This window comes from Struthio camelus, chromosome 4 (genome assembly GCF_040807025.1).
Source record: "Struthio camelus isolate bStrCam1 chromosome 4, bStrCam1.hap1, whole genome shotgun sequence".
NCBI classification, from domain to species: domain Eukaryota; kingdom Metazoa; phylum Chordata; class Aves; order Struthioniformes; family Struthionidae; genus Struthio; species Struthio camelus.
Genome location: NC_090945.1, coordinates 57,268,887 through 57,293,814, shown reverse-complemented (window position 1 = coordinate 57,293,814; position 24,928 = coordinate 57,268,887). Strand labels below are relative to the sequence as shown.

Genomic DNA, 24,928 nt, shown 5'->3' with positions numbered 1-24,928 from the left:
GTTAATCATGTAGTTATTATTAACATTTACTAACATTAGCCTGTTTTCTACTTCATCAGCTGTGGGCTGAGATTTGTAGACTCCTGTCGACGTCCTTTAGGGCTTAGCTTATCTCAGGGAGTGCATTTTTATAGTACAATCCTTCACAGGAGTTTCAGCAGCACTCAGGTTTTTTAAACACCAAAGGAAAGATTGCCCTCTCCCCTTAGTTCGCTAATCAACTGAGTGTCTTGCACAGTCAGGCTTCCCCTGAGCTCCCTTCCTTGCTTAGTTTAAATAAATCATCTCACTGCATTGCTATTGCTTTGTAAAGCCACATCTTTCCCTTATTAGCAGTATTAAAAGAATTCACCATCTAGCCTCTTCTTTTTCAGTCATGCTTGTTCCTGGTCTAGTAGTTTTACAGGCTTTTCTATTCGTTTAGTACTTTTTTTTAAGGTAGATGTGACCCATCCTGCCCATCTTCCCCATGATCCTGTGTAGTCCTGACTTTGACATTTCTAGTTTTCTATCAGCTGTGCCAAAGGTTCTTAGATTCTCCCACCTTGGAGCAGTCCCTCCTGTAAGTGGTACAGCTTTACTACTAGCATCACAATTTCAATTAAGGTAGCTGAATCTTCACCATCTTGCCCCATCATTGCACATCAGGCACCTTTACCAAGATGGACCTGTCAGAAGCATGTTTGGACAGTTATCATTTCCTGGGACAGCCTGCAAAATGTCTCAAGACTTCTGAAAATACCTTGATGTCTACTGGGATGTGATCCTTGCTGAAAGCAAACTGGAAGCCGGCTAAGGAAAGGCTAAATGCTCAGACTGGAGGGAAACAAGTTAACACAGTACGCATTCTGGTGAGGGTTGAAGGGCTTCCAGATGTCTGGTGTGGGCACCAGAGAAGTAGCGCAAGAGTAAGAAGGTAACAGCATTCACACTGGGTAAGACTGAAGGGCGTGATAGCACCTAACGCGCAAGCCCAGATCTGATCCTTGCGTCCGTAGTCAACAAACTAGCTACTACTAAGGATGAAGTACGCCTTTGTTACTGTCAATTCTAATCAGTTTTCAACCCTGTCTTAATCTGATTTTAAAGCCAGCGTACCAGTTCAGCATACTAATCCTTGTATTTTTATTTTGCAGAAAAGGGCTGCACTGTGTACGCAGTTGCAGCTGGGGATAGAATTACAATGAACTTCCTGTTTTCGGACTTGCTGACATTGGGGCTAATTTTCCTTCAGACTCAAGGGGTGGGAATTGCTGCACACATGCAGCCTTTGCAGGGGGACTACAGTGAGCTTAGATACTGCTTTTAAAAGGGTAAAATTCTCTTTCCTCCCAAATGTCAAAGCAGCACTGACTGTCCGATGTGAGCACTGGGTGCAGGTCTGAAGGTCTGTGGAGCTCAGTCCTTCATCTGCATTACCTAACATGGACACAGGGACTTAAGCGGCTGTTGGTAGATGATGACCAGAAAGCACAGGTTTTCAGTGCAGCAAGGCACAAATGTTTGAGCCCATCTAGCAACGGCTGGTGACTGAAGGCAAGATTCAGCATTGCAGATGCAGCATCCACAAGACCTAGAGGCCACTTGCAAACTCTGCTGGGAGTACAGCCTGAACTCCAGTGTCTTCATGTCGTTGTGGAGGTTGAGCTCAGGGGTGCAGAAGAAGAGGGCAGGAGTGAGGACCTCTCTAGGCCTGCCTGTCTGCAGTGAGACTGCGGGAGAAAAGTTTAGCGTTGCCTGAACCAGCAAGTTATAGGCTGGTTATCAGTTACCTCCTTTCACCAGAAATAAGTACCTCGTTCTCTCTGCTGGAGGAGGAACCTTTCCTCTGCGATGGCAGACATACAGCCTTCCTCCCACTCTGTCCACGCTCTAGCACGTGCTATGCAGTCGTTAGGCCTGAGAATAAGCTCCAAAACACATCAGCACAAGGTGTGGACGTGCTGCTTGGCCAGCACAGCAGGCCTTGCTGCAAGGTGTGGAAGGAGCTTGAAATGACCCAAGCCAGCAGGAGGGAAAGTCAACCTGCTACCTGAGCACAGGCAGCGAGGACAAGTCCCAGAATTGTGTCTGTGACAAAAGCTTGCTCGTTCCATAGATCTTTTCATGCCCTCTCTTAAAAGGGAAAAAGAGGTATTCTGAACAGATACCAGCTTTAGGAATATGGGTAAAACTAATAGGCAATAGGCTAAATTCTTCATTCCTTGAAGCTGGGGGAAGAGGAGAGGGGGTTTCCCCTCAGTTAAGACTACGAATTTCAGCTGTGTGATGCTAGTTTTGCATATTCACAGATTCACAACATACCCTCATTAAATATTTCACCTTGGGCAAAACGTCTCTAAAACTGCAGACATACACTGGGTACACTAAGCACATTTGAGAGAATGTAACTACATGCAATGTGGCTTTTATTATTTTTACTAAAATGACAACACAGCTGCTTCCTGTATATGACAAATATACTTTTTTTCAGTCAGGGGTGGGGTTAAAAGAGGTGATTCAGAGATACTGGCCAACTACATGCACTTTGTAACATCTGGGCAAAGCCAAACAACTCAGCTGCGTTTAGCTAATGCAAAGGACTGTGCAGCTTGCGAGCCGCAGAAGGGGTAACGCTGCCTTCTGCAGGGTGGTCGATCTGAGGCCCCAGATCGATGAGCTCCTGTATCCCTACAAGCTTCTTCTTTCACTCCCCTAAGTGCCAGATATATTTTCAAGAACAGAATGGTTCAAGACTCTCTCCTCCCTTGGAAGCAGATCTACGTGTCTGTTTTTCCATGTACACATACCCAGTTACAAAAGGGAGGTATTTAGAATAAAGTCTGTGATAGAGCCTGGATTTAATTAAGATGTCAGTGCAATGAATAAAGCCAAAAGAAAGAATTGCCAAAAAATATAAATCTTTCCTCCCACTCCCCTTCAGCAAAAGGATGTAGTTTTTGGACGTACCGCGGCAGTCCCAGCCACATAACCCAGGAGGGCGACCACTCGCTGCTCTCAGAGATGCTGTGCATGGACTTGGGGAGTGGCACCTTGCTCCTCTCCTCCTGGGGTTCGCATGCCTTCATCTCCAGGGCTTTGAGCACCACCGACGAGCTAGTGTTTTTCAGCAGGGCAACAGCCTCACTCCGGCTGACTCCTGTCAGGTCGATCCCGTTCACGTTCAGCAGGATGTCACCTGAGACCAATCACATGGATTAGAAAAACCCTGAAAATGCTTCTAAGACCTCCTTCCCCCTTAAAAAACAAGTGAGTCAAAACCGCTGTGTGAACACTTGAAACCTCAGGCAACGACTTCCTCCTAGAGTCTTGTGCTAATTGCAACTCCTCTGCCTCAGCGTCTCTAGATAGCACAGGCAGCTTCATGGGCACTCAATGCTAATTTAGGCTTTTGAAGCGCACTTCTAACTAATGCCTTTTGTATTTAACCTGAATTTGAAACCCAAAATCTGAAAGCTAGAAGGCGGCTTTCTCCCAGCACTCCCTAAGCTGAGGACTGCCACTCCAGCTGGCTTGCCATAAAGTTTGCTTTATAGAATAACATATTATTATTTTAATGTTAATGCCTGTTTAAATGGCCTCAAGCCAAAATGCCTTTCTGTATGCCTTATTTATAATATATGCACAGCAGCTTTAGAGAAAAATGCAAAGATGACCTCAATTACTCCAGGGAGAACAATAAAGACATTATTAACGCCATGCTATTGCTCGAAGACGCAATCGGCCGCCGTGCAAAGTGTTGCGCTACCTCTGCAGCGCGCTCCAAAGCCAGCTTTCCCTAGGTGCTCCCACTGTGCTCTGGCCACAAGCTCCTCAAGGCACGGGCTCTATTACTGGCAGTCCAGGCAGCGCTAAGTGAACATTAGCCTTTTGTTGTGGTCTGCCTTGATGAGGCAGACAGCAGTCTAAGGGCTGCTCTAAACTGAGCTGGCTTGTAGCTCTGTTATAACATCACATTTTCATTTGTTTCTAATTTTATCAAATTAACTAGGCTGAATTTTCCCTGCTGGGTGCCTGCCTCACGATTAACATTTTTTGGAGAATTTATCCCACTGAGAGAGCCAGTCACTTCTCAGCAGGAGGAAAGGGGAAACCTGCTGGGTTGCTGCTGTTGTCATGTTCCTACATGACTTCGGATGAGAAGCCTTAGCTTCTGCAAGGGGGAGATTCCTGTGAGCGCTGGCACTGAGCGAGCCGCGGCCCAGGCTGCAGGGGCTCAGCAGGACTGCAGCTCCTCGACCCCGCGTTCGCCTGCCCCAGTGCTACAAAGAGCTGGGTGATTGCTTCTCCTTGTGCTTGGGATTTCCCTCCAGCTTCTGGGCAGCGCCTGGGCTGATGCTGAGCATAGGGAGCTGACGGCAGGGCGATGCGGAGCCGCGCGCTCGCCGGGCGCAGGGGGCAGAGGCGCTCAGCTCTTGGAGACGCGACGTCCCCAGAGCGCGGTTTCACCGATCCCTTACTGTTCACCAACTCCTGCAAAACCCACTGATAAAATATGCTCATCTTACTCTAATGGCTTATTCTTGTGGAGGAGAAGAAACTCTTAATGCTACCATTTACCCTGTTAGCTCAAGAGCCAAACAGAGGTATGAATCCAATGGTTCTGGATGTGATATTGAGCCATATTAACATTGCTTCACATATGATGGCAATTCTACTGCTTTATTTTTGATCTCTATAGAAGTCAGGAACGATACGCACAGCACAAAAAATTGCATCAAGAAACATTAAAGTTGCACGGTGAAGCTCTCAGTAGCTAGGAGATGATGGTGCAAACTCATTTTCCTGTGCAAAATTAATGTGGTTCCTACTTTAATATGCCTACATCACATTTCACAGTGACAGTTACTACTGTTTATTATAGCTTTTCTGGTAGCTGACGTGAGACCATCTAATCTGACAAGTCCCAACAGCAATCTGTGGGACAGCTGAAGGCGGCAGGGTTTGACGCTCTTTCACCATCCCATCAGAGGAAGCCTTTGAATTAAAGCAGGCCTTCAAAACCCATTATTTTTACCTGTTTTTATCCTGCTATCTCTGCTGATAACTCCTCCAGGTTCGACACTTATCACATAGATAGGCAAATCCCACTCCCGGTTAGTGGCTCCGCCCGCGACAGTCATTCCCAGGGATTCGGTGTGATCTTTCCAGACAGCCACAACCTTCTCGTGGCAGGTGACGGCGTACAGGGCGCTCTGTGGTGGGGAAACGGCAAGAACAAAAGCAGTGTACATGCAGACCTCCCTCACAGCTTAGGCATTTTCTGCTGAAATGAATATTTATCAGTAAATACTGAGGGAAGAGCAAAGCACTTTACAACCGCCTGCCACTCCTGACCAGACGGCAGGCGTGATTCTCTCCAGGTCTTTGGCCTTCGTGGAGCCAGAGCTATAACTAAGATAATCCATACTTCAATAGTTAAAGTCAGGTACTGCTCCCACCAAAGTCAGAAGTGTTTTACCACTAGGACTAATGGAAGGAAGAGTAGGCATCTGAAATGTACATAAGGAATTTGATTTTCAAAAAAAAAGAAATAAAAATTAATTTTCTTCTTGATACTAAGTTCACCAGCAGTCCTTATATTTTGGGATATCAGGTCACAGTTCTTACCTTGCTGCTTCCAGTCTGAATATCATCTACGTAGTTAGGAGAAACAGTACACCTGGGTTAAAGGAATAAAGCCCTTGGGGACAGATTAGAAGACAGACTTCACTCACTGTTCCCAGTTTCTATGTTTCTATAGAAGGTACTGGCTGGAACACAATAGACGAATACGTATTTCAGTTCAGAAAATGAGAGGGACTTTTACAGAGTGAAGAGCCAGCAGCTTCTGAGAGGCTCTTCCTATTGCTTGGGCTTAAAAGGTCACTGCTTCGGGGCAGCCACCTCTTCTCTCTGGGGACAGTCATTCGCTTCCTTATTCTTCTGCCCAAACAGGAAGAGTTTCCTACACACAACAGGTCACACGCATAACGAGCGTATCAGTGAGGGTGAAACAAACTCACAGGCGGCCTCAGGCACGAAAAGCAGCACAAGCTCTAGCACAGCCTGTGAACCGACTGTCACCTGAACAAGCGCTTATCATCCAGCGCTTATGGACAGGCTCAAGAGACGAGGACTCTTCTCCAGAAGATCTGGATTTAAACGTTAACTGCTTTGACTTCCTTAAGTATTTCATAAGCTGTGTTCCTGGCACCGATTCCTACAGATCCCAGTGCCTCTTGCAGAAACAACACCATCCTTTCCAGGCTTTTTATGTAGATATAATAGACATGCTGCTAAATACATTTCAAATGTAAAAAAAAAAAAAATCTCATTCACAAGTGTGACCTCACATTTATAATATGCAAAAATAATCTATAAATCTCATTTATAGCCACTTTAATCTCTTCCAGGAAATCTGAGATCCCACAAAGACATTCCACCTCGATTCCTGGGCCAACAGCCCTGAGAGCAGAGCAGTCGGGCCCATGGCTGCTGTGGCAATGACTACGGTGGAAGAAGGAAGACAGCAGCCAAGAGGTTTTTATGGGAGTAGGCAGGAAAAAAGAACCACCTCAGTGGGAATTCTGTAGCGTGGGGACAAACACATGTATGTACGTATGCCTATACATACTACTGGAATGGTTTTAGTTTCAGGTTTTGTTGTTGGTTTTTGTTTTGTTTTACATGGCAGGGCAGGTTATCTTTTTGTTTTGTGCTTTTCAAAGGTGTGTTTGGTGAAGCTAATTCTGTGTCAGGATTTCTGTGATGCAGCAACAATAACTAAAAGCAGAACCTTTTGGCAGCTTAGCAAAGGATTTCAGGTGCTTGAACAGAACAACAGTGGGTGCCATCGAGCTTCGGGAACAAAAAAGCAGAGAATGCCCAGAAAAGGGTCCTTAGTCATTGGGACAAAGCCCAACTGCGGTACAGTTGTCTAGATATATCATCTCTGACCTGGGCACCCACACACACGCTGTGTCAGGGTAATTGGGTTTATGACTTGCAACTGAATCTAAAAATGTCCAAAGGCTACAACATTCCCTTTTGAAAAATAGAGATGTTCTATTCCAGATCTTTTTTATCCTTCAAAAGATCACCTTTATCTTTGAAGTGTAAATGTTTTACACATAGTTGTTCCATTCTTGTGCAAACTAAACTTCATTTTGTTTAATGTTTCATCCATTTTTGTACAAAAATGTTGTCCCTTTTCCCTTGAAAAGGAACAGCTTCCTCTCAGGAGAAGGCCACTTCCCAAAGGATGCAGGGTAGGAGCACTACTAATTTTCATAAAAGTGCAGTTTGAGATTTTGTTACAAAATATGAAAATAGAATTAGGTTGGCAAGCAACGCCGTATGTCCGTTATACCTCAAACACATAGGATCAGTTTTCCTTTGAAGCTACTCTTCCATATGTCATTTTTTATATGATTGCAGATAGAAAGGAATTAGGGCGACTCAGCTGAGAGGAAGACAGTGATGAAAGGAAAGTAAAACCTTTTTTAGTAAACACACGGAGGGCTTTCTTGGAGGTACTACTGATAATGAGTAAACCAGTTAAAAGGCAATGTTTATCAGTAACTGCATTTCAGTGCATTTTCTTCTAAACAATTGTCCTTCTCCGTCATTTTGACTTGACCTTAGAGGTCAGGAGTAGGAAAACATAGCAGTTCATCCCCTCCTCTTTTTAATTTTTTTGGTAAGTTTACTGTATAATAAATATTTACAGCAGATTATCACAGCCTCAAAGCCATGACGCGTGTCTTGCAGGCAAAGGAGACAGCTGTGCCTGGCTGGAAAACGTAGTTCAGCTGAAGACTAACCTATGAATACCATCACTGAACATAGTCTGCCCAGGTAACAGTGTGACAGGCTTGTTTTGTTTAACTACAAGACAATTTCTTAGAAAGAATAGGAGTTAGAAAACAGTTACGATTAAAAATAAGCACTATTTAATGGCAAAGCTCCCACCGACTTCAAAGAAGTTGAATCCAGCATATTTATGCGTTACAGCTCTGCTTAACAGCCTCTGCTGCACAAGAAGGTGTTCCTGACATCGTCTCTTTTCTGAATCCAGGCAGCAGCCGCAGCAATTTGGGCTTAACATCCCCTATCTTTGTACACAGGAGAACAGCTTAATGAGACCCTGCACAGGCCCGCTCTTGCGGCACGCCATGCACCCTGTGTCCACCACCACCAGAGAAGGATGTGGTTGTTGCAAACTGTCCTCCTGTTTCTTTAGCGTGCTGTCGGCTGGATGGCTGTTTGCCATTGGCGTTGGCCTGAAAGCAAGCCGCTTTCTTGCTCTTTCCAGATGGAGGCAGGCTGTCATGAGGGCAATGACTTGGCCAAATGGGATTCCTGAGCCATTATTCGATCAAGACGACTTCTGGAAGCTCAAGTTTATTCTTGGCACTGAACACAGCCGAGACTTGGGAGCAAATTCCAGCCCGTATTTACATACATGTCCTACAAGGGAGCTGGTTCTCTCAAAGAGATCATTCTTGACTTGTTAATAGCACTTCCTAGGCTAAGCTCAGGGGGAAAAAAAAACCTTAAATTAATAAGGATTCAAGTTAGTCAGCAATCTCTCTACCAACTGCATGTAATAGTGCAATCCCACTGATGGCAGCAAGCGGCAGATTCAAACCGCGCACCCATAGGCGACTTCCTTGACAGCAAAGTGCGGCCAATGAACACTACGTTGTTTTTGAGCAGGAGCATGCATGGTATTAGGACACCGGGCAGACCTAAGGCTTGCAGGCATTATTCCTGCACCAGTGCTTGTTGAAAAATAAATACAATTTTAAGTCCGCCAAAGCTTGGAGTTTAAAGATCTTGAATTGCAAATGATATTCAGTTAAACCTTAAGCAAAAAAAGCAAGAGAAATTCAAACTGACACATGCATACCCTATGAAAGGGCAAATAGCACTCCAGTAGTGATTGTATCAGACCAAAAGCCTACAGTGCCTGAAGCTAATCATGTCCACTGGCTATACTGATCTACTGATCTATTGCCAGAGCATTTTGTCTGAAATGGGCCCTCCACTGCACACATACAAAGCTAAAGGGGGCTGGTAACAGCTCACAGATTTCTTCTCTGGCTGTGATCTTCCCTGGAAAGTTCCCAAATAGCAGTGCTGGGCAGAAGCCCACAGCAGCATACCCACTGACGCACGTGTGTAGCTTGCCTCCCTTGTAGCAAACCAGAAACCCCCCTAAGAGCCATGGCCGATCCAACAAAAGATGATCCATTAGCCTTGAAAGGACTGTTGCAGTGTCAACATTGCCTCTTCAGTCTGACAGCTCCCCTAAATTATCTTGCATCTACCAAAAATTCCTATTCAATCCCTCCTGGTAGAGGAAGAGAAATTGGCACAGCATATGGAAAACAAGTCATGTTCCCAAATAATCCCATGTGGTACCGATCGGTCAGACCAACATGCTAGAGCTAGCAGGCGCTCAGAGTATCACTAGAAATCATCCAGTAGTGACCTGAGCTAATTGCTGTCCTCCATGAATGCCGTCCTTCCTTAGGGAGCTAAGGAAATCATTACTGCATTAGGGAGTAATGCCTTGCAGATGCATCATTAGATGGGCAATATTTGCTACTGGCTAGCAGCTACGGAGCATCAGCTCTGCTGCTGGGGATAACCCTGTTCATCCAGCCTCACCTTAGCAAGGGCTGTGACTGTGACTTCATGCAAAAGGAAAAGTAAAAAACAGATGAATAGAGATTGCCATGTTTGCCTACACATAAAAACACTGAATAAAGGGAGTGGAAAAAAAAAGGAAAGGGGAAAACAGCTAAGAGTGGGTATTTATAAACATTTGTAAAAGGCCGAGCGAGGCTCATCTCCTGGCTGGCAGCTCTGCGCCCAATCTGGCAGCTGGCAGTGCAGTCCCGAGGTCCCCTTAAGGACACAGCTGGCTGCCCATGCAGCGGGGCGGACTGAATCGAGCCCTGCCTGTCCGCCTTCCCGACTCCCTCCCCGCGCCGCGCCGGCGGGAAGCTGGCTCGGACCCAGCTCTCCTGTCGGGAACTCCAGCACGCTCTCTGCAGCCCGGATGATGGATCCCAGCAAAAACAACAACTGCCCGCTGCTGCCTCCTCCTCCTCTGCTGCCGCAGCCACAGCTGCACCTCTGCCCTTCGTAGAGCCAGCTCACGGCGGTTTGCACAAGTGGTGACTCTCAGAGAGATTAATGTAAATTAACCAGCCACCTGACTTTTAGTTTAGTGAAATACACAAATTCAACTCTTACAAGGGTATTTTTGCATACAGTCAAAATAAGTAGAGGCTAATGTGATTACCTTGCATTAAAGGTAATCCCAAGCCACTTTCTTTCATCAAGAACCTCTCCACACAACGGTTCAGTCTGGTTAAGTGGCAGTAATCCTATTTAAAATTATGCCTTTTGTTAACTCAGATTCCCTTTTCTGAATGTGGGCAAATCTTTCAAACACCAAGGTTGTGCTGTCTTGCCATCAGCGAGGGAGGATGCATGAACTGTCTGATCCAGGCTGCTGTTTTCTACGGAAGAACTGTACCCTTTTTTTCTTCCTCCTTTTCCTCAGTTGAGCAACAATACCTGGATCTCAAAGCGCTTCACACGGGATGGCACTCTCACTGTTCCCGTGTAAAGAGGCAAGACCGCATCCCCTGAGGTCACGCAGCAGCGGCACAATCAAACACAATTGGCCAAAACCTCTATGAGGGTCACCGCTCACCTCTGCAGGAGGCTAGTTGTTACCATACAATAAAAAAAAAAAAGTGCATGTCCTCTCCTGTGTATATTGCAAAGAATCATGCTGTGTAAGCCCAGGAAAAGGTATTACAATGCTCTTGCTGCATTATTTTCTTCTTTAAAGCACTCATATATTTGACCAGGAGAGTGTCTATGTCTTGTGCCCCCCCCTTTATCCTTCCTGCATTTCTCGTCTTTACTGTGGTGTACAGTTGGGTTAGTTGTGCTTGCAGGAGCTGATTGCATTGGTTATTATAGAGAGAGAGAGCACTGCAAGGCATTAGAGAGTAGATACACAACGTAACCAGCTACAGAGGAGTGGCTGGAAGGAAAGTTCAGTAACCAGAGCAGAAGAACCGCGGTGCAGGCAGTATCTGGGGGAGATGGTGGATCTGCGCTGAGAGGTCCGGGTCGGGCTCGGCACAGCCACGGGGAAGCACCGCGGCCGCCTGCGGCCTGTGGACCTTGAGTCAGTGCTTGAATTGGCTCAGAACTTGGTTGTCTTGAGAAATGAGCAACAGACTAATGATTGCCGTAATTTTCAAGCAGCTTACGGGAATTTCTCTGACCAGTCCATGAAAGCTTTTTGCCTACAGACTGTGCTGCAGATGGAGAAACTTCAGATAAGCCTCTTATTTTCATTAGACTGCACTGCGCTGTGCTGGCTGTGACCGCCAGCCAGGTTTATGTATGGTACACTGTGTATATGTAAGACTGCTGCTCCACTATTACCCTTCAGCTCCCTCCTTCCCTTCCCACCCCAGACTGAGTTAAGACAGAAGCACTTCCCAGCATATAAATAACAAGGAGCACAGTCTTTACATTTACGCTGCAGAATAAGATGTGCTTCTCCTGGTGAGAGAAGCCAGAGATCACACCTCGCGACGTCAAAACATGAGCCATCCCCAGCCCGGCTTTCCCACGGAGGAAGAGTAAACAGCCACGAGCGTGAGCCCTCACCTTGCTGGGGCTGTTTCTCCTGGCGGGACAGGTCTGGGGGCTGCCGCTGTAGCTCCAGCCCGTCTCCTGCACGATGTCGGGGGGCTGCTGTCGGCTCTGCCGGGACACGAGGAAGTGAACCTGCTTCTCGCTGGCCTGCAGGAGGAGACACAGGGTAAATCCTGCAGCTCTGCTGCAATAACCCCCTTGTTTTCAGCCAAGGAGAATTCACAAGACGCAGGTGCTGACATGGTTGCAGTGATATAAAGCTATAGCAGCAGCTCAGGTCAATAAAGGCTATGCTGGAAAAGTGAATGGAAGACATCTAAAAAAATGTAGTGCCAGCCACTTAAAAACTTCTCTGGAAAATTTGGTGTTAGCTCTCTGAAAAATTCTTATTAACCCCAAAGTTTGCTTGAAGCAGTAATCCCATCACGGTGAGTACGGATCAGTTCTTGTATACACCTGCGTACAACAGCCGTGGGCAGTAACGTGCCAGACGCAGGAGGCAGACAGACGGTAGCGCTACTGCTTCTGGATGGGAACTCCAAAATAGGGGCAGTGAATTGCTTAGCAGATGATGTGCTGGTGCTTCAGCTGGTCCAAGGGGGGAACAAATAAAGCAATGGAGTCCACCCATATGCAGCAAATAGGACAAATATAAGGTAGCTTAAGGAAAGAAATGTGAAACCATTTTGAGAGATAAAATCCTATTGCGCCAAAGCAGAGAGAAAGAGGGCGAGAACGCAGGAGCAGACACACAGAGTAACGGAGTTTCGACTGGAAAGCTAGCCAAATTTCTCACTCTAGGAACAGGTACTGCAAAACCAATCAGCCTCCAGAAAAATCCTAATACCTCTGGGACCTTTTGCAAAACATCCTCATAAAGCTTAAGTGTCTGAGAGATGCTGTAAAGCTTCTGCTGAGTTATGCTCGCATGTTGTTTTTAAGGCGTTGTGCGTGTGTGTGTCTGATGTTAGTGTTACTAATTCTGCGTGCAAGTGCAAATTTTCTGCATTACTGAATCAGCATGACTGCGATCAGCCGTCGCCCTAGAAGCAGATGGCTTAATTCTGCCCTCAGTCAGGCTCGCGTAAATCTGTTCAAGACAACAGCAGTGCACAGCTATAACCGAGAATGGATATGAGTAAATTTCAATGAGTACATCAGAGATGCCTGCTATACAGACAGAACAATAGACCAAGCTAAATGGAAATGCAGAATAGCCTCAAGGCTGTAGGAACACACTCAGAAAATAAAGAATTAATCCTCCCTAATGTCCTCCTCTCCAGGCTCAAGACCTGGCGTTCTGGCCTCTAGAGAGAAACCTGCCCGTTTGGCTCAGTCTCTGACGCAGAGCCCCCGCGAGCGAGCGTCAGCGCCCGCACCCCAGGGGCATCGGCGCCTCCAAACGTGCCCTCCTTCCTGGGAAGATGCTGCAGGGAAAGCCGGTACCGACCAAGCAGGTGGAAACCAAACCCAGATTCAATTGCACTGGTGCAATCAAATCTCCCACAGACAGTTAACAGAAACCAGAGAAGGCTCCTGGGATTTTCATTTTTACAGTTCAGTTTGTCTTTTCTAGAGCCTGATTCAATATTACTAGCTGAGAGATTAAAAAAAAAAAAAAGTTTTCAAAAAATGTCAGTCTAATAATTTAAAAACCCGTCCCCTCCTCCCCCCTCAAACCTTCAGCTTCAAGCCTGATATCTGTATGTTCAGAAAGGTGCTATGTCCAAGGAAGGTGACATCTCAGTAAAAAATGTGCACTTCCTTGTTACCTTCTCAATATTTTTGGGTATGTTACGTTTTTTCACCAGCAACTAAAATCTCCACAGCTTCATAATATATGCATCTGGTACACACATAGCTATTTTAAAATAACTTTCTAGGTATTTTTACCATGTTTACTGTAATGGAATATTAATTCCTGGACTCTAAACCCTTCTGGTACCCAAAAGTAGAATGCTGGATCTTGGGAAAAAAGTAACCACTCTAATTCCTAGTTTATAAAGTTTGTTAAAATGTAACAGAACAATACAAGACTAAACCTCCTAGGGGCATATGACCCCAAGAAAACACAGCTTTCTCTAAAACAAACAACGTCAGCTTACGCAACTTCTGTTTAAAACTCATGTGCTGCCACATGGTTAGTCTCAAAATTGGTCATTTACAAGAAGGTTGTAAATGTGATTAATTCTTTGTAAAACGACTAGCAAAAGTTCAGCAAGAGTGTCTATGGTAATATCACATTTGTCTCCAGGTCAGTCAAGTTGAGTAATTTCTCAGAAGTCCAAAGAATTTTAAAAGTTATCCAAACAACAAGACTAGCTTTTGTATTTACCTGCTTCCATTTAAACAACCATTAACATTTCTACTGCTCGGAGTATTAATTGCTGTTTCAGTCTGACCTCTCCCTCCCCCTCGCCCCTTTTATTACTAGCTTTGCCCCACAACTCGTTCTCTGCTGTTTATGATGAAGCAAGAATTAAAGAAACGAGGGTAGTTTCAGGGCCGAATACAAAAGTAGCTGAAACAATCTACTTGAATGAAAATTTGCATCACGGCCAGAGCAAACCAAACGCAAAGCGAGGAACGCTCTGCAGAGCTTCCGCTCGAAGGTCTCCGACGCCTGCTCTCGTGCCCGATTCAGGTCTCACTTTGCCAGGGACACAGCGGGGGACGGCTGCTGTCCCGGCGCTCTGCCCACGGCAGCTCCCGCACCCCGTTCTCGGCTCGGCGGCTCTGAACGGTGGCAGGGAAGACACAGGCAGGAGGATGAACATCTGGGGGCAGTAAAGCCTTAAGCTGGCTCTCCCCGCGCGGCTACACTTGATGCATTCACACAAGCATCCACTTTTTGATTACCTTGCTTGTTTTCTTGTCACCCCTATGCAAAACAGATGTGGACTGTCACGTTATTTAGATTACAAGTGCCACATCCAACACAAGGCCATGACTAAAGATGACGCGACAAATGGGAAGCAGCAAACACCCAAGAGTTACGATTCCTGAACGTTCCTAATTAGCACTTTGGAGTTTTCCTCATTTCAGCTCTTGTGACTGAGCTTATAAACAGCCAGACACCCAATCTACTGATTAACAACTGCTCCACATATGCTAATGTATAATTGCTGAAGGTCTGAAAAATTAGCTACTTCTCAATTATTCATTATTCAGAAGTCAAAACTAATCAGATTCCACAGCAATCTGATGTTCTTTCAGCTGTGCTCAGCATAATGAATGAGGAAGACAAACCTACAGGACAAGATAATAAAAATCACAGCCTCCTCCCACCTTTAATGACATTAAAATGAATGTTAGTTCTGTTTTGTTTTTTTTTTTTAAATTGATCCCATATTTGAAGCATCCTGTGCTGTTAATTTGTAGATTTTTATACACCATGAGTAACACACATTTAGGTCTCAACAGGCGGGGTACTGTTGAGAAATCAGAGGACGAAGTAAAACATGCCGTGTAAAAAGCAAATACAAAACATTTGTGGCTTCAGTATAATGATTTTTCTCTGGTAGAACATGCAAACAGGAAAGGCAAATGATAATTGACGAAAAAACATGACAAAAAAGACATAGGGTCCGGGAATTTTGTGTTAGGCAAATGTGATTCATAGAGCTCACATCAATGCAACGTAATCCCGGCTGTTCGGAAACCTGACTCTGTCCTTTGATGGGCATGTTGTTTAAATCCCCAGAGGCTGGTGTGCATTTCAAGCATTATTATAAATAACAACCACTCTTTGGAACCCAGTAAGAGCTTCAGTTGCACTTTTAAGCACTTGTGTGAGAATGGCCTCATCAGTCATTTTTTCCATTTCATCTCTAGGCCGCATGTGTTTTTTGCTTATGAAGCAGTGTTGCCTTGTTTTGCAGCCTTAAAGAAGTGTTCCAAGAACACCAATTTTTTAGAAAGGGTTTCACTCCAGACTTTGCTCTGCTCAGAGAATTTACCCCCTCCCCTTCCACTGCCAGTCAGCGAGCTACATAAAGTATACAACCCGGAAAGATGCTGCACCAGAACTTCAGCAACTGGCATCACCCAACTGGAGACAGCGCTGCTCCCCAGGCAGAAGGCGCTCCACTCTCCTTCGTCTGGGTGTGGAGCTCCCACTCGCGGGATGAAGAGGAGTTAATGAACTGATCCTTAGCTATGCTATAAACTTTTCAATAAATGTTGGTTACAGCCATCTGTGGATCTACGCTAAAAGAGGAATCCTTTCCAAAAAAGGCATTCGTTCAAATGCTTCTTTAAGCCTAACTCATGTTATCCTCATTATATCTGTCCAAAATGGGGAGAATCCAGTCTGATTTTTCATCTTAGTATTGAAGCACACGAAATTCCTCAATATGTGAGCGCTATGCATTCCACCAAACAAAATGCAAAAACTGTACAAGGATTGCTGTAAATATGAGATAAAGCAACAAAACATGCTTTGCTTTGCTTTTTATGTTGAGGTTATCTAAAAAGGAAACTACTAAGATAGGTTGTAAAGAAAGAAACCAACTGGAAATAGTTCTGCAGGGGAACTTGGAAGGAAAATGACACACACATACACGGAGATTTGCACTGATCTTATATCCTATAACAAAGCCCCCTGAGTGAGCTGACTGCAGCAGGCATCACTGCAAGACAGTTCACGCCTGTATTAAGTGAAACCAGGGAGATTTTAGAGGTGTAAACGCCCAGCCAATTTTGGTTGATGTGTCCCTTTCCCTCCCCCAAATATGCTCCCATTCGGGATGGCCCTTGCTTTGCTAGAGTCATTGCAATGGACGGTGAAAATACACTGCCTGGGTTTTGCAGTCTAGTTAAACAAGTTTGGAAGCTGGGGTTAAATTCATCGTGACAAACCTGTATCAGCTGGGCTGCACTTTCTGGACTGCCGTAGCGATGATCGTGCCCATTGATAGCTAAAACGCGGTCGTTCTCCTGAAGCTGTCCATCACGGGCAGCCACTCCTCCTTCCAGCAAGTTGAAAATAAATACCCCAGGTTCGTCTGCCTTGCGGACCAGTTTTATTCCCAGCTGCTCATCTGGACTGCTTTTGTTCAGAACAACGTGGAAACTGTCATCCCTGCTGCAGCGAGCATCGAAGGAGAGGCTGCTGTTTCGGCAGCGGTACCTCTGCTCTCTGAGCACGGTGAGCCGGAGCACTTGGCACGGCTGCTTCAGGACTGACAGGGCATAGTTGTGAGGCACATTTTTGATGTCCATGCCGTTCACCTGGAAGAGAGAGCCGTAAATCAACAGCATAAAGACCATCTAATCTACACTGGCACAGGAGGCAGCTGATCTGTTTACACAGATGTCCTCGCACGAAGTGACGTGTGCGGTTTCAAACTGTGTCACACAGGAGGCCAAGTTTGTATTACCTAACAGCCATCCCCCCAAGGAAAGGACACAGCGTGCAGACACTTACAGCCTTTTTTACCCTTTCTCCCTGATGGTCTCCAGACATAACTGTTATTCTTCAGCTTTATTATTGCTCTTCCCCAAGCTCCAATATTCTTTCATACATCTTGGTTTTATTCCACTAGCTTCTGATTTCAAATCATCTTGCCAGCCTTTCCTTTCACTCCCACCACTTTCTTGTTTTCCTACTTCCTTATCTCCCAGCTGCTTTAGTTACAGTAAGGGAAAAAAAAAATTTGTATGCCACTAATGAACCTCTAATTAAAACAGAGAGGCAGAGAAGAGAGCCTCAAGTAGGAAGTTCAAATGTCCTGGGTATTTATCTAGCTACTATGTTGATATACCTCACCAGAAAATGAGGCTTTTTATGTTTCTCAGTGTTTCTCAGGTAAGATCTGCATAAGAAGACATAAATCAGCAAAACTGACACTTCTTCAATTTGACTGCCAAAAAAAAAAAAAAAAGAAAAAGAAAAAAATAACTTCCAGTCAATCCTGCCATGCCTGCATGAGCAAGGCTGACTAGGCATTGTGCTTTATCACTGCTAAATGAAAACCAGTTGTAAGGTTGTAATTCGTTGCTGGAAAACCTGAATCAGACAACTTATTTCCATGTAGTTTTACGTTACACAGGTTGAACCATTTAAATATTAAGAAATGTCTCCAAACTGCAACAAAAATGTTCCCCAGCACAGACGAGAGTGTTCCACTTGGGTTTTCTTAGAAACCGCCTGGGTGGTCACTACGGGGCTGTCCGCACCGCCGCCTGACGGTGGGACTGCACTTCTGGAGACACAGCTGAACTAACTTATAGCTAGCCAACTTGGGTACTGCGAACAGCATAAGCTGCAACAGCATGGGACTGCAATCGCCAGGGATCCTCGGTAAACCCCTGGGCAGTCAGCCATGGCTCGAGCCCGCCGGTGGGGAGCCAAGCCAGGCCCATCCCACTGCAGTCACGGCTCTCCACTCCAGTTTGGATGTGCCCTAAATGAGCAGTTTCCACTCAGCGGTGCTGTAACTCTGCCTCCCTGAGCTGGCAACAAGACAAAAAACCTCCCTGAAACATATGGCCTGGGTAACACTTACCCAGCTGTTACCTGGAACTGCAGTTTAGAGGTGCACTTAAACAGGGTAAGTGAAGTAGGCGCACGTCTCATTTACAGCTCTCGTAGGCTTAGCCCAGCTAATGCCACTCTGGTTAGCTTGGGTACCACTCCAGGGCATCCACAGTGCGCTGACACAGCTGCACGAGCCCACCATGAACAGAGCAGGCTGTCCAAATGTGCACCCTTAATTTGCAAAACCTATGGTGAGCACTGTCTGGCCACACTGCCACCAGTATTTGAGCTAGCTGGTCTAGCTGCTTTAGGTATACCTGAGTGTGCTGCAGTGTACCTTTGGCTTGTGATGTAACCATACCTGTGCACTCAAGCTACACATCATCAAACCATCACAGCACAGAAGGAAAGGACCTACTACTTTCTGTTATCACTTTTCTCAGGACTAAAGCGTTGGTATAACTTATAGCATCTTTGCAGAGCTCCAAGTTGATGGGGCAGCTAAGAATGCAGCAGTCATTCAGAAGCTATTGCTAAAGCCACACAAGAAACATGATTTTTAAGCATCTGGCCTAATTCTTGTTCATCCGTTATACATTTCTACAGAAACAGGAGCAGAAGTAGCAGCTGACAGCTAATGCCTCAATGCTGTTCAAGTTTATTCTTAGAGATTTCACCTGCGGCTGCTGACGGAGCAAAGCTCACAAAAAACAGAGCAGACAGTGTCACGCAGTTCGTGCTGAACATCTCACATGTGGGAGCTGGATGCAGAAAGAACTTAACCTCGATGAGGCCCCTAACACCTATCCTGGTGTAAGTGGGTTTAAGGCAATGGAAAGTGTGCTAAGTGAGATTGTAGCCCACAGCACACTAGAAACAAATAGGACAAAAAGCCCAGCCCCTGCTTTCAGAAGAATTTTTGCAGTGGCTTTTTGAAGATTGACCCTTTCCCCTATTTCTTCTATTCAAGTTTATATTGGCACTTCTCGTTCCTCTACGAGTAGAGTCTTCACTTTTCTTGACTTACTGCTATGAAGACCCCAGAGGAGTTTGTGGACCATTTCCAGCCAGGCGATCCTGTCTCAGAGCCGTTTTGTACAAGCAACAGAGCAATGCTCCACCTGGTGATTCCACAAAAACCAGTTCAAGGTTCAAAGCGCTACTGGCATTACTAGAAACACCAACAGTATACTGCACTGCATCACATTTTGGATCTACCATGTTTGGCTACGATTCATGGAGGCCTAATACTGAATAGGAAAAATAAACAAATCAATGAGCCTCAAAAACAGCTGAAGGAAACCCTGAGAGCATGCAGAGAAACTGAACCTCTTTCTGCATGTATTATTTCATCCAAACAAACAAGTAGCACCGCAAATCTCATCTGTATGATCTACTTGCACTGCCTTATTCCCCGTTAGGATAGCTCTTTTTATCTTTTATCTCCACAGTACTGTACCTTTAGTATCATGTCTCCAGGCAACAATCTTCCATCTCTGGCGATTACCCCATCTCGATAAACATGCTGAATAATTATGTGACCCAAAGGAGTCTCACTGCCTCCCACGATCCTAATGGCCAGGTTTTCACTGGGATCAGTACGGTTGATCTTAATGCAGGTAATTTCACCATCTGGAATCAGGTGATACAATCTGGGAAAACCTGGAAATGCACATTATAAGGTATTTATTTGAAATCACAGCTTTGCATTATTAAAACATGCACCACATAACTTCAAGTATCTGGCCAGTTATCCAAACTAGGTTTTATGCATGGATGTGATTTATATTGAGTAGGGAGGAAAGGAACACGTGGACTTGCTTAGTGGACTTGAAGGGCTTTCTTTTTTAATTAATATATTCAAACTTCCTTTTTTTCCCCCCACAAAACACAGCCTCAGACCTTTGATGTAACCCAGACAAATGGAATGTATTTAAGGAAAAAAATCTAGTTACCTGCGCTAATTGTTTAAGGGAACAAGATACATTTTTAGGGACCAGAGATCACTGAGGAGGACCAGGCCACAGTTCTTTACTGGCCTTAGAGCAGATGGGCACCATCTGAGACACCTCCAAGAAACCTCTGCAGTCTGGCAGTCCCTGCTGTGATGGGCTGCACAGACTTTCTCATGGGCAACTTCTCTGGTTGGAATGAGCAGTTACTACGCTATTCTCCTCGAGCTTTGGTGCCGTAGCAGAAGGTGGACACTCGGCTTGTGACATCCAAGGAAGCATCTCTACCTTCAGCTAATAAAAAGGCAAAATCTCTTGGACTACCCAAAGAATATAGTAGTTTCCCTACCAGACCCCTGTCCTTTCATCACTGCTTGAACTCCATGAAGTAGGAATAACTGGCTTTTACTCCTAGGTGCCTATATTACAATCACAGTACATTCAAGGTGTTTGGAGGGAGAGGGAAGTTTACAGAAAATCTGCATTAAACAAACTCTCTTCCACACTTCAAATAGGCATATATGCACACGCAAAATTACTGCTGCTAACAAATCAACTGTATGAGATCTAATACAGGCTTATTCCACATCCTGATTGAGAAAATCAAGTTTAAGTGAACATGCATCTGCTACCATTGATATAGGAGGTGACATTTTCCCATTATTGTCCATAGCCTGGAGAAATGTAACTGCAGATCTCTAGCCTTGAATAAATACAACTAGACTTCACTGTGGCAGGATGGTATTTTCTCCCCTCTGTAAAAAATAACAGGTCATTATTCTTTAGTACGGATTTCAATTCAGCCACAGGACGTAAGTGTGTGCCAAAATGTAAGTGTTTGAACAATCTCACTGCAGCCATCGGTCTAGTCCCGTGCTTAAACCAAACACTTTAAAACTTTGCTGAACTAGACTCCTCGTGTACAGAGAATGAGCAGCTCGATTTTTAGTAATAGTCAATTTATTTAGAGGAAGAATGGCATCTTCCCCGAATGCTGGTATGTATTTTTCAAGTGTTTTATGAACTGCTCTGTAGAATAAAATTGCTCTGACTGCTGGGCTGTCAAGGGAAGATCTGCTGGCCCTGCCAGTATGGGCATGGGGAAGAGGCAGTACTGGTGCATGGGGGTCCTTTTATTTATTTATAATACACTAGAGAAGAGCATTCCTTTCCAAACCCTACTTTTCAATTGACATGTTTGTTTTCACAGCATGTCACTACTATTTTCTTTCCTTCCAGGGCAATTCATGTCCAAATTCAAAGCCCAAGCCAAAGTACCAGTGAGTTATCTAGTACAGGTATATCTGCCTTTAATTATCTTGAATCCCCATATCTGAGAGAAAACTTTTGAATTTTTGATACCCGAGTCCAAGGCAAAGTCTATACGAAAAAACTGTAAGTAGAAAATAAAGCACTAACATTTTTTCAATAACTTATTTTAGAAATAAAAGTACAGTGATTACTACTGAAGAGCAGTAAAATGTTAAACGGAAATTAATTAATAGAGCAGTATCTAAGATAGCATAATGTTTTCTATTACACAAATACCAATTATCAACCCCTCAGGAAGTTTGAGAGAGAGAAAGGGGGATAGAAAGAAAGAACAAAAATTAAAAAACACCACGTTGTATCCCTTACCACTTCTTTGATCTTATGCTCTTCAGGGCAGGAAGCTGTCTTCCTTTGTGTCTGTAAAAAGCACCTACCAGTATAGCACGGACTTGGACTTTGTTGCTTTACACAGAATTGATAGGCAATAAAAATCTATCCAGATAATTATACAGCCTTCATTAGCCTAATATCCAAGGGTTTGTTTAATTTATACTCCTAGAGTAGCTGTTTCTGCTCCTATACCAGTTTACATCAGTTTTGCATACTACGTCAATGTCACAGGAGTAGGAGGTGCACTACTTTCCCCACACACCTCTACTCTGAACGCTATTTGCCCAGTTTCTAACTCATTTGACTCCTTCTAGCCTGAAGCAGGGATTCACACCATCTGAACGCAGGCTTCTAACCCAAACATCTAATTTGGCGATCTAGTTGCTCTAGCTTCCTTTATAGCCCATGGGCACCTGAAGAGAGTGATACAGCCCAGTTCACTGCTAAATCACCCTTGGAGGTGCTAACCTCCCTCCACTGCACCCTAAAGTCTCCACTCCTCTATATAAAAAGTATGAGCCAATCAACTCGGATATCTCAGTTAGGCTCTTAAGGTCAGACGATACAGATACTCTTCAAAAATCACCCTAGGCCAGATCCTCACATCAGAATAAGTATACCCACTTTACACTCTCAGCATGGAGGCAAAGGAATATATATGTGCAAAAATGCAAATCATAATCTGCATCCCCCCAGCTTTCTTCTCTGCGTAGAAATGACATAAATAAACATCTCAGTAGATTTTGCAAACTACCAAGCGCTCTAATAGCAGAACTGCTCAAATTTTCCATTGCATAATGATTCGCTTTGTGTCCTAACAAACTGTGCTACTTGACTCAAACGCTCATTCTCCCATATCTCCTTCCTCAAACTTTTTCTGAAGGAAAAGCTCCCAGTCACATTTCTTGACAATGGAAACCTGTGGCCTGAGCAAGCTACTGACACTCTCATGTTTTTTCAGTCTGTAATTATCCCAGAGCAAGATTAGAGCAATGCAGTAGTGAACAAGTCCCCACAGTTACATAAGGTTCTTTGCTTCTCGAACCTTAACTGGTTCATTAAGTCTTGCAGTGGCACCTGGCTTGCTTTCAACATGACTTCACGCAGATTCTTTAGAGGAAGTTTTAATACCTGATTTGCTTCTCAAGGGTGCAGCTGGCAACAAAAACAAATTTTCCCAAGGCACTGCTTTTTCTTGCCAGTGCGCAAATCACTAGGTTTCTCTTTTTATATTTAGCAAAATGTACTGCCTCACCTTCTGTCTTCCCTTGATTTCCTTGTGCTCTTTACAAAATATACTTGGCAAATTGCACCATTTTCTCCATACACGCGCCAAACAACCGAAATAACTGATGATCTCTTAATTTCTATCATCTTCATTAAAATTTTGCCTCTTAATAGATCATGTTTTCATATGATGTATTATATCATATTTTCATATGATGTTTGTATCATCAACAACCTACACTGTAGTAAGCTAAAAGACAAATACCTATTTTGATAAACAATAAGTTTGACTAAACATATAAAGATACACAAATACGTTCTTTTTAAATAGGATCATTTCTTCACTAGAGAGTCCACACACATTGTGCATAGTTTGATCAAAACCTACCTTGCCTATTTTCGGGTGATGACAGGTATGGAAAACAGCGTCCTCACCTCGCAGTTTTCTAATATGAATACTATACCCTGAAGAGGTGGGCCCTGCTCCAGCAACCAGTCACACACAGTGAACGTCTCTGCCTCAGCAGGCCCCACTAAATTTAAGGTGCTCTAAACGGGCTCAAGCCTCAGTCTGCATATGCGCCATTTTCCAGCCCTTACATTCTTGATAAGTATTCTCCATTCTCTTTGACCAGGTTTTCCGGAGCAGGAAAACCCTGGAGTATCGCATACCTTTCTTTACCATCTTATCTCTCCAGTCCTTAAATATCGAAGAGCTGCTGAATCTAGAAAGAAGCAAACTTTCTGTCTTGTTTTTGATGATTCTTGCAGATTTTCCCACACAGTGTTGTGTTTTTGCCATCGGGAGTGGTATGGTGCATTCTGAATCTGTCAATAATAATAAAATGTCATCTGCATTCAGATATATTGTGTGTGCTTTTTCCTCAAGCAATATTTTCCTTATATTAGTGTGCAATTTTATTGATATTTTTACAGGCCCTCTTACAGTAACAAATAACATAGGAGAGGACAGATTTACATGTTAAGCTCTGCTTGTCTGGTACGATGTAGGGTACGGAGCACTCATTACACATTAGCCACAAGACTACAATATGATATGTTAAGTATGCTTAATATTTTATCCCCACGGGTTATGTTACTTAACGGTAACGTTCCTTCAAGCGCTCAGGTTTCAACTAACCTGTGTGTGCACTGTGTGCTTACTGACAGTGCTGCCATTAGAATAATTTCTGCCTTCATTCCCAGGATCTGGTGTGACAAAGCTCTGCATAATGTTTGCTGGGATGCCTGAGTCCAGCTTGATCAAAGGTCACTGTAAACAGAATTTGTGTCCCAGATTGCAAGTCGTTATTCAGCCCAGGAGTCCTGACTTATGTGAGTTGCCAGCTGAAGTCAATGAAACTTAGCATGACTAAAGACCACCCCTATAAATCAAGCTTTCTACAGGGGACCCACTCATGCTTTCTGGCACCTGGTTTCCAGAATTTAAACAAAGCTCGTGTAACCCATTCTTGGAAAATACATGTGTCAGTGACTGTCATATACCCTCGTGCCGATGTGGGACTTTGCTTTGCACATCTTCCCTTGCAATTAATTTTCCTTTAGCATTTTACTCTCCCAGTGCTTTGCCATCACTCTGCAAACAGCAGTGTTTGATTTAATTCTTTCCTTTGATTCTTCAGGGACGTTGGTCCGATTCAGAAGGACAGCAGAAGGTGATGCCAGCTCTAATGTCTTTCCTTGCTTCTGGACTTTCTTCTACTAAAGGAGTCTCAAAAGAACTAAAATGAATTTGCTGTAGTATCAAATGCATCTCAAAAGAATTGTGGTGTTTCATCCACAGCAGTTTATCAGCTTATCTTTCTGCAGTGGAGGAAACGCTACAGAGGCAATCTCTTTTTTTTCTAGAAATCTTTTGCCTTGCTCATCATCCTAGATCAGAGTGTTTTGAACCAGTTCTGTAAGA

The 24,928-nt window shown here is 44.4% G+C and overlaps 1 protein-coding gene across 6 annotated transcripts in view; it reads right to left on the bottom strand.

Annotated features, from left to right (window-relative positions):
- The window catches only part of LNX1 (ligand of numb-protein X 1), a 184,866-nt gene that overhangs the window by 7,094 nt on the left and 152,844 nt on the right, over positions 1–24,928 (bottom strand). For 3 of the 6 annotated variants that reach the window (XM_068942878.1, XM_068942879.1, XM_068942880.1), the window contains 6 exons: positions 23,674–23,829; positions 19,620–19,822; positions 16,540–16,911; positions 11,692–11,826; positions 5,018–5,195; positions 2,950–3,178 (listed from right to left, as the gene is read on the bottom strand). In XM_068942878.1, coding sequence (XP_068798979.1) covers positions 2,950–3,178; positions 5,018–5,195; positions 11,692–11,826; positions 16,540–16,911; positions 19,620–19,822; positions 23,674–23,829 — 1,273 coding nt within the window. The remainder of the gene's footprint in view (positions 1–2,949; positions 3,179–5,017; positions 5,196–11,691; positions 11,827–16,539; positions 16,912–19,619; positions 19,823–23,673; positions 23,830–24,928) is intronic. The other 3 variants (XM_068942881.1, XM_068942882.1, XM_068942883.1) reach the window with 1 other exon arrangement.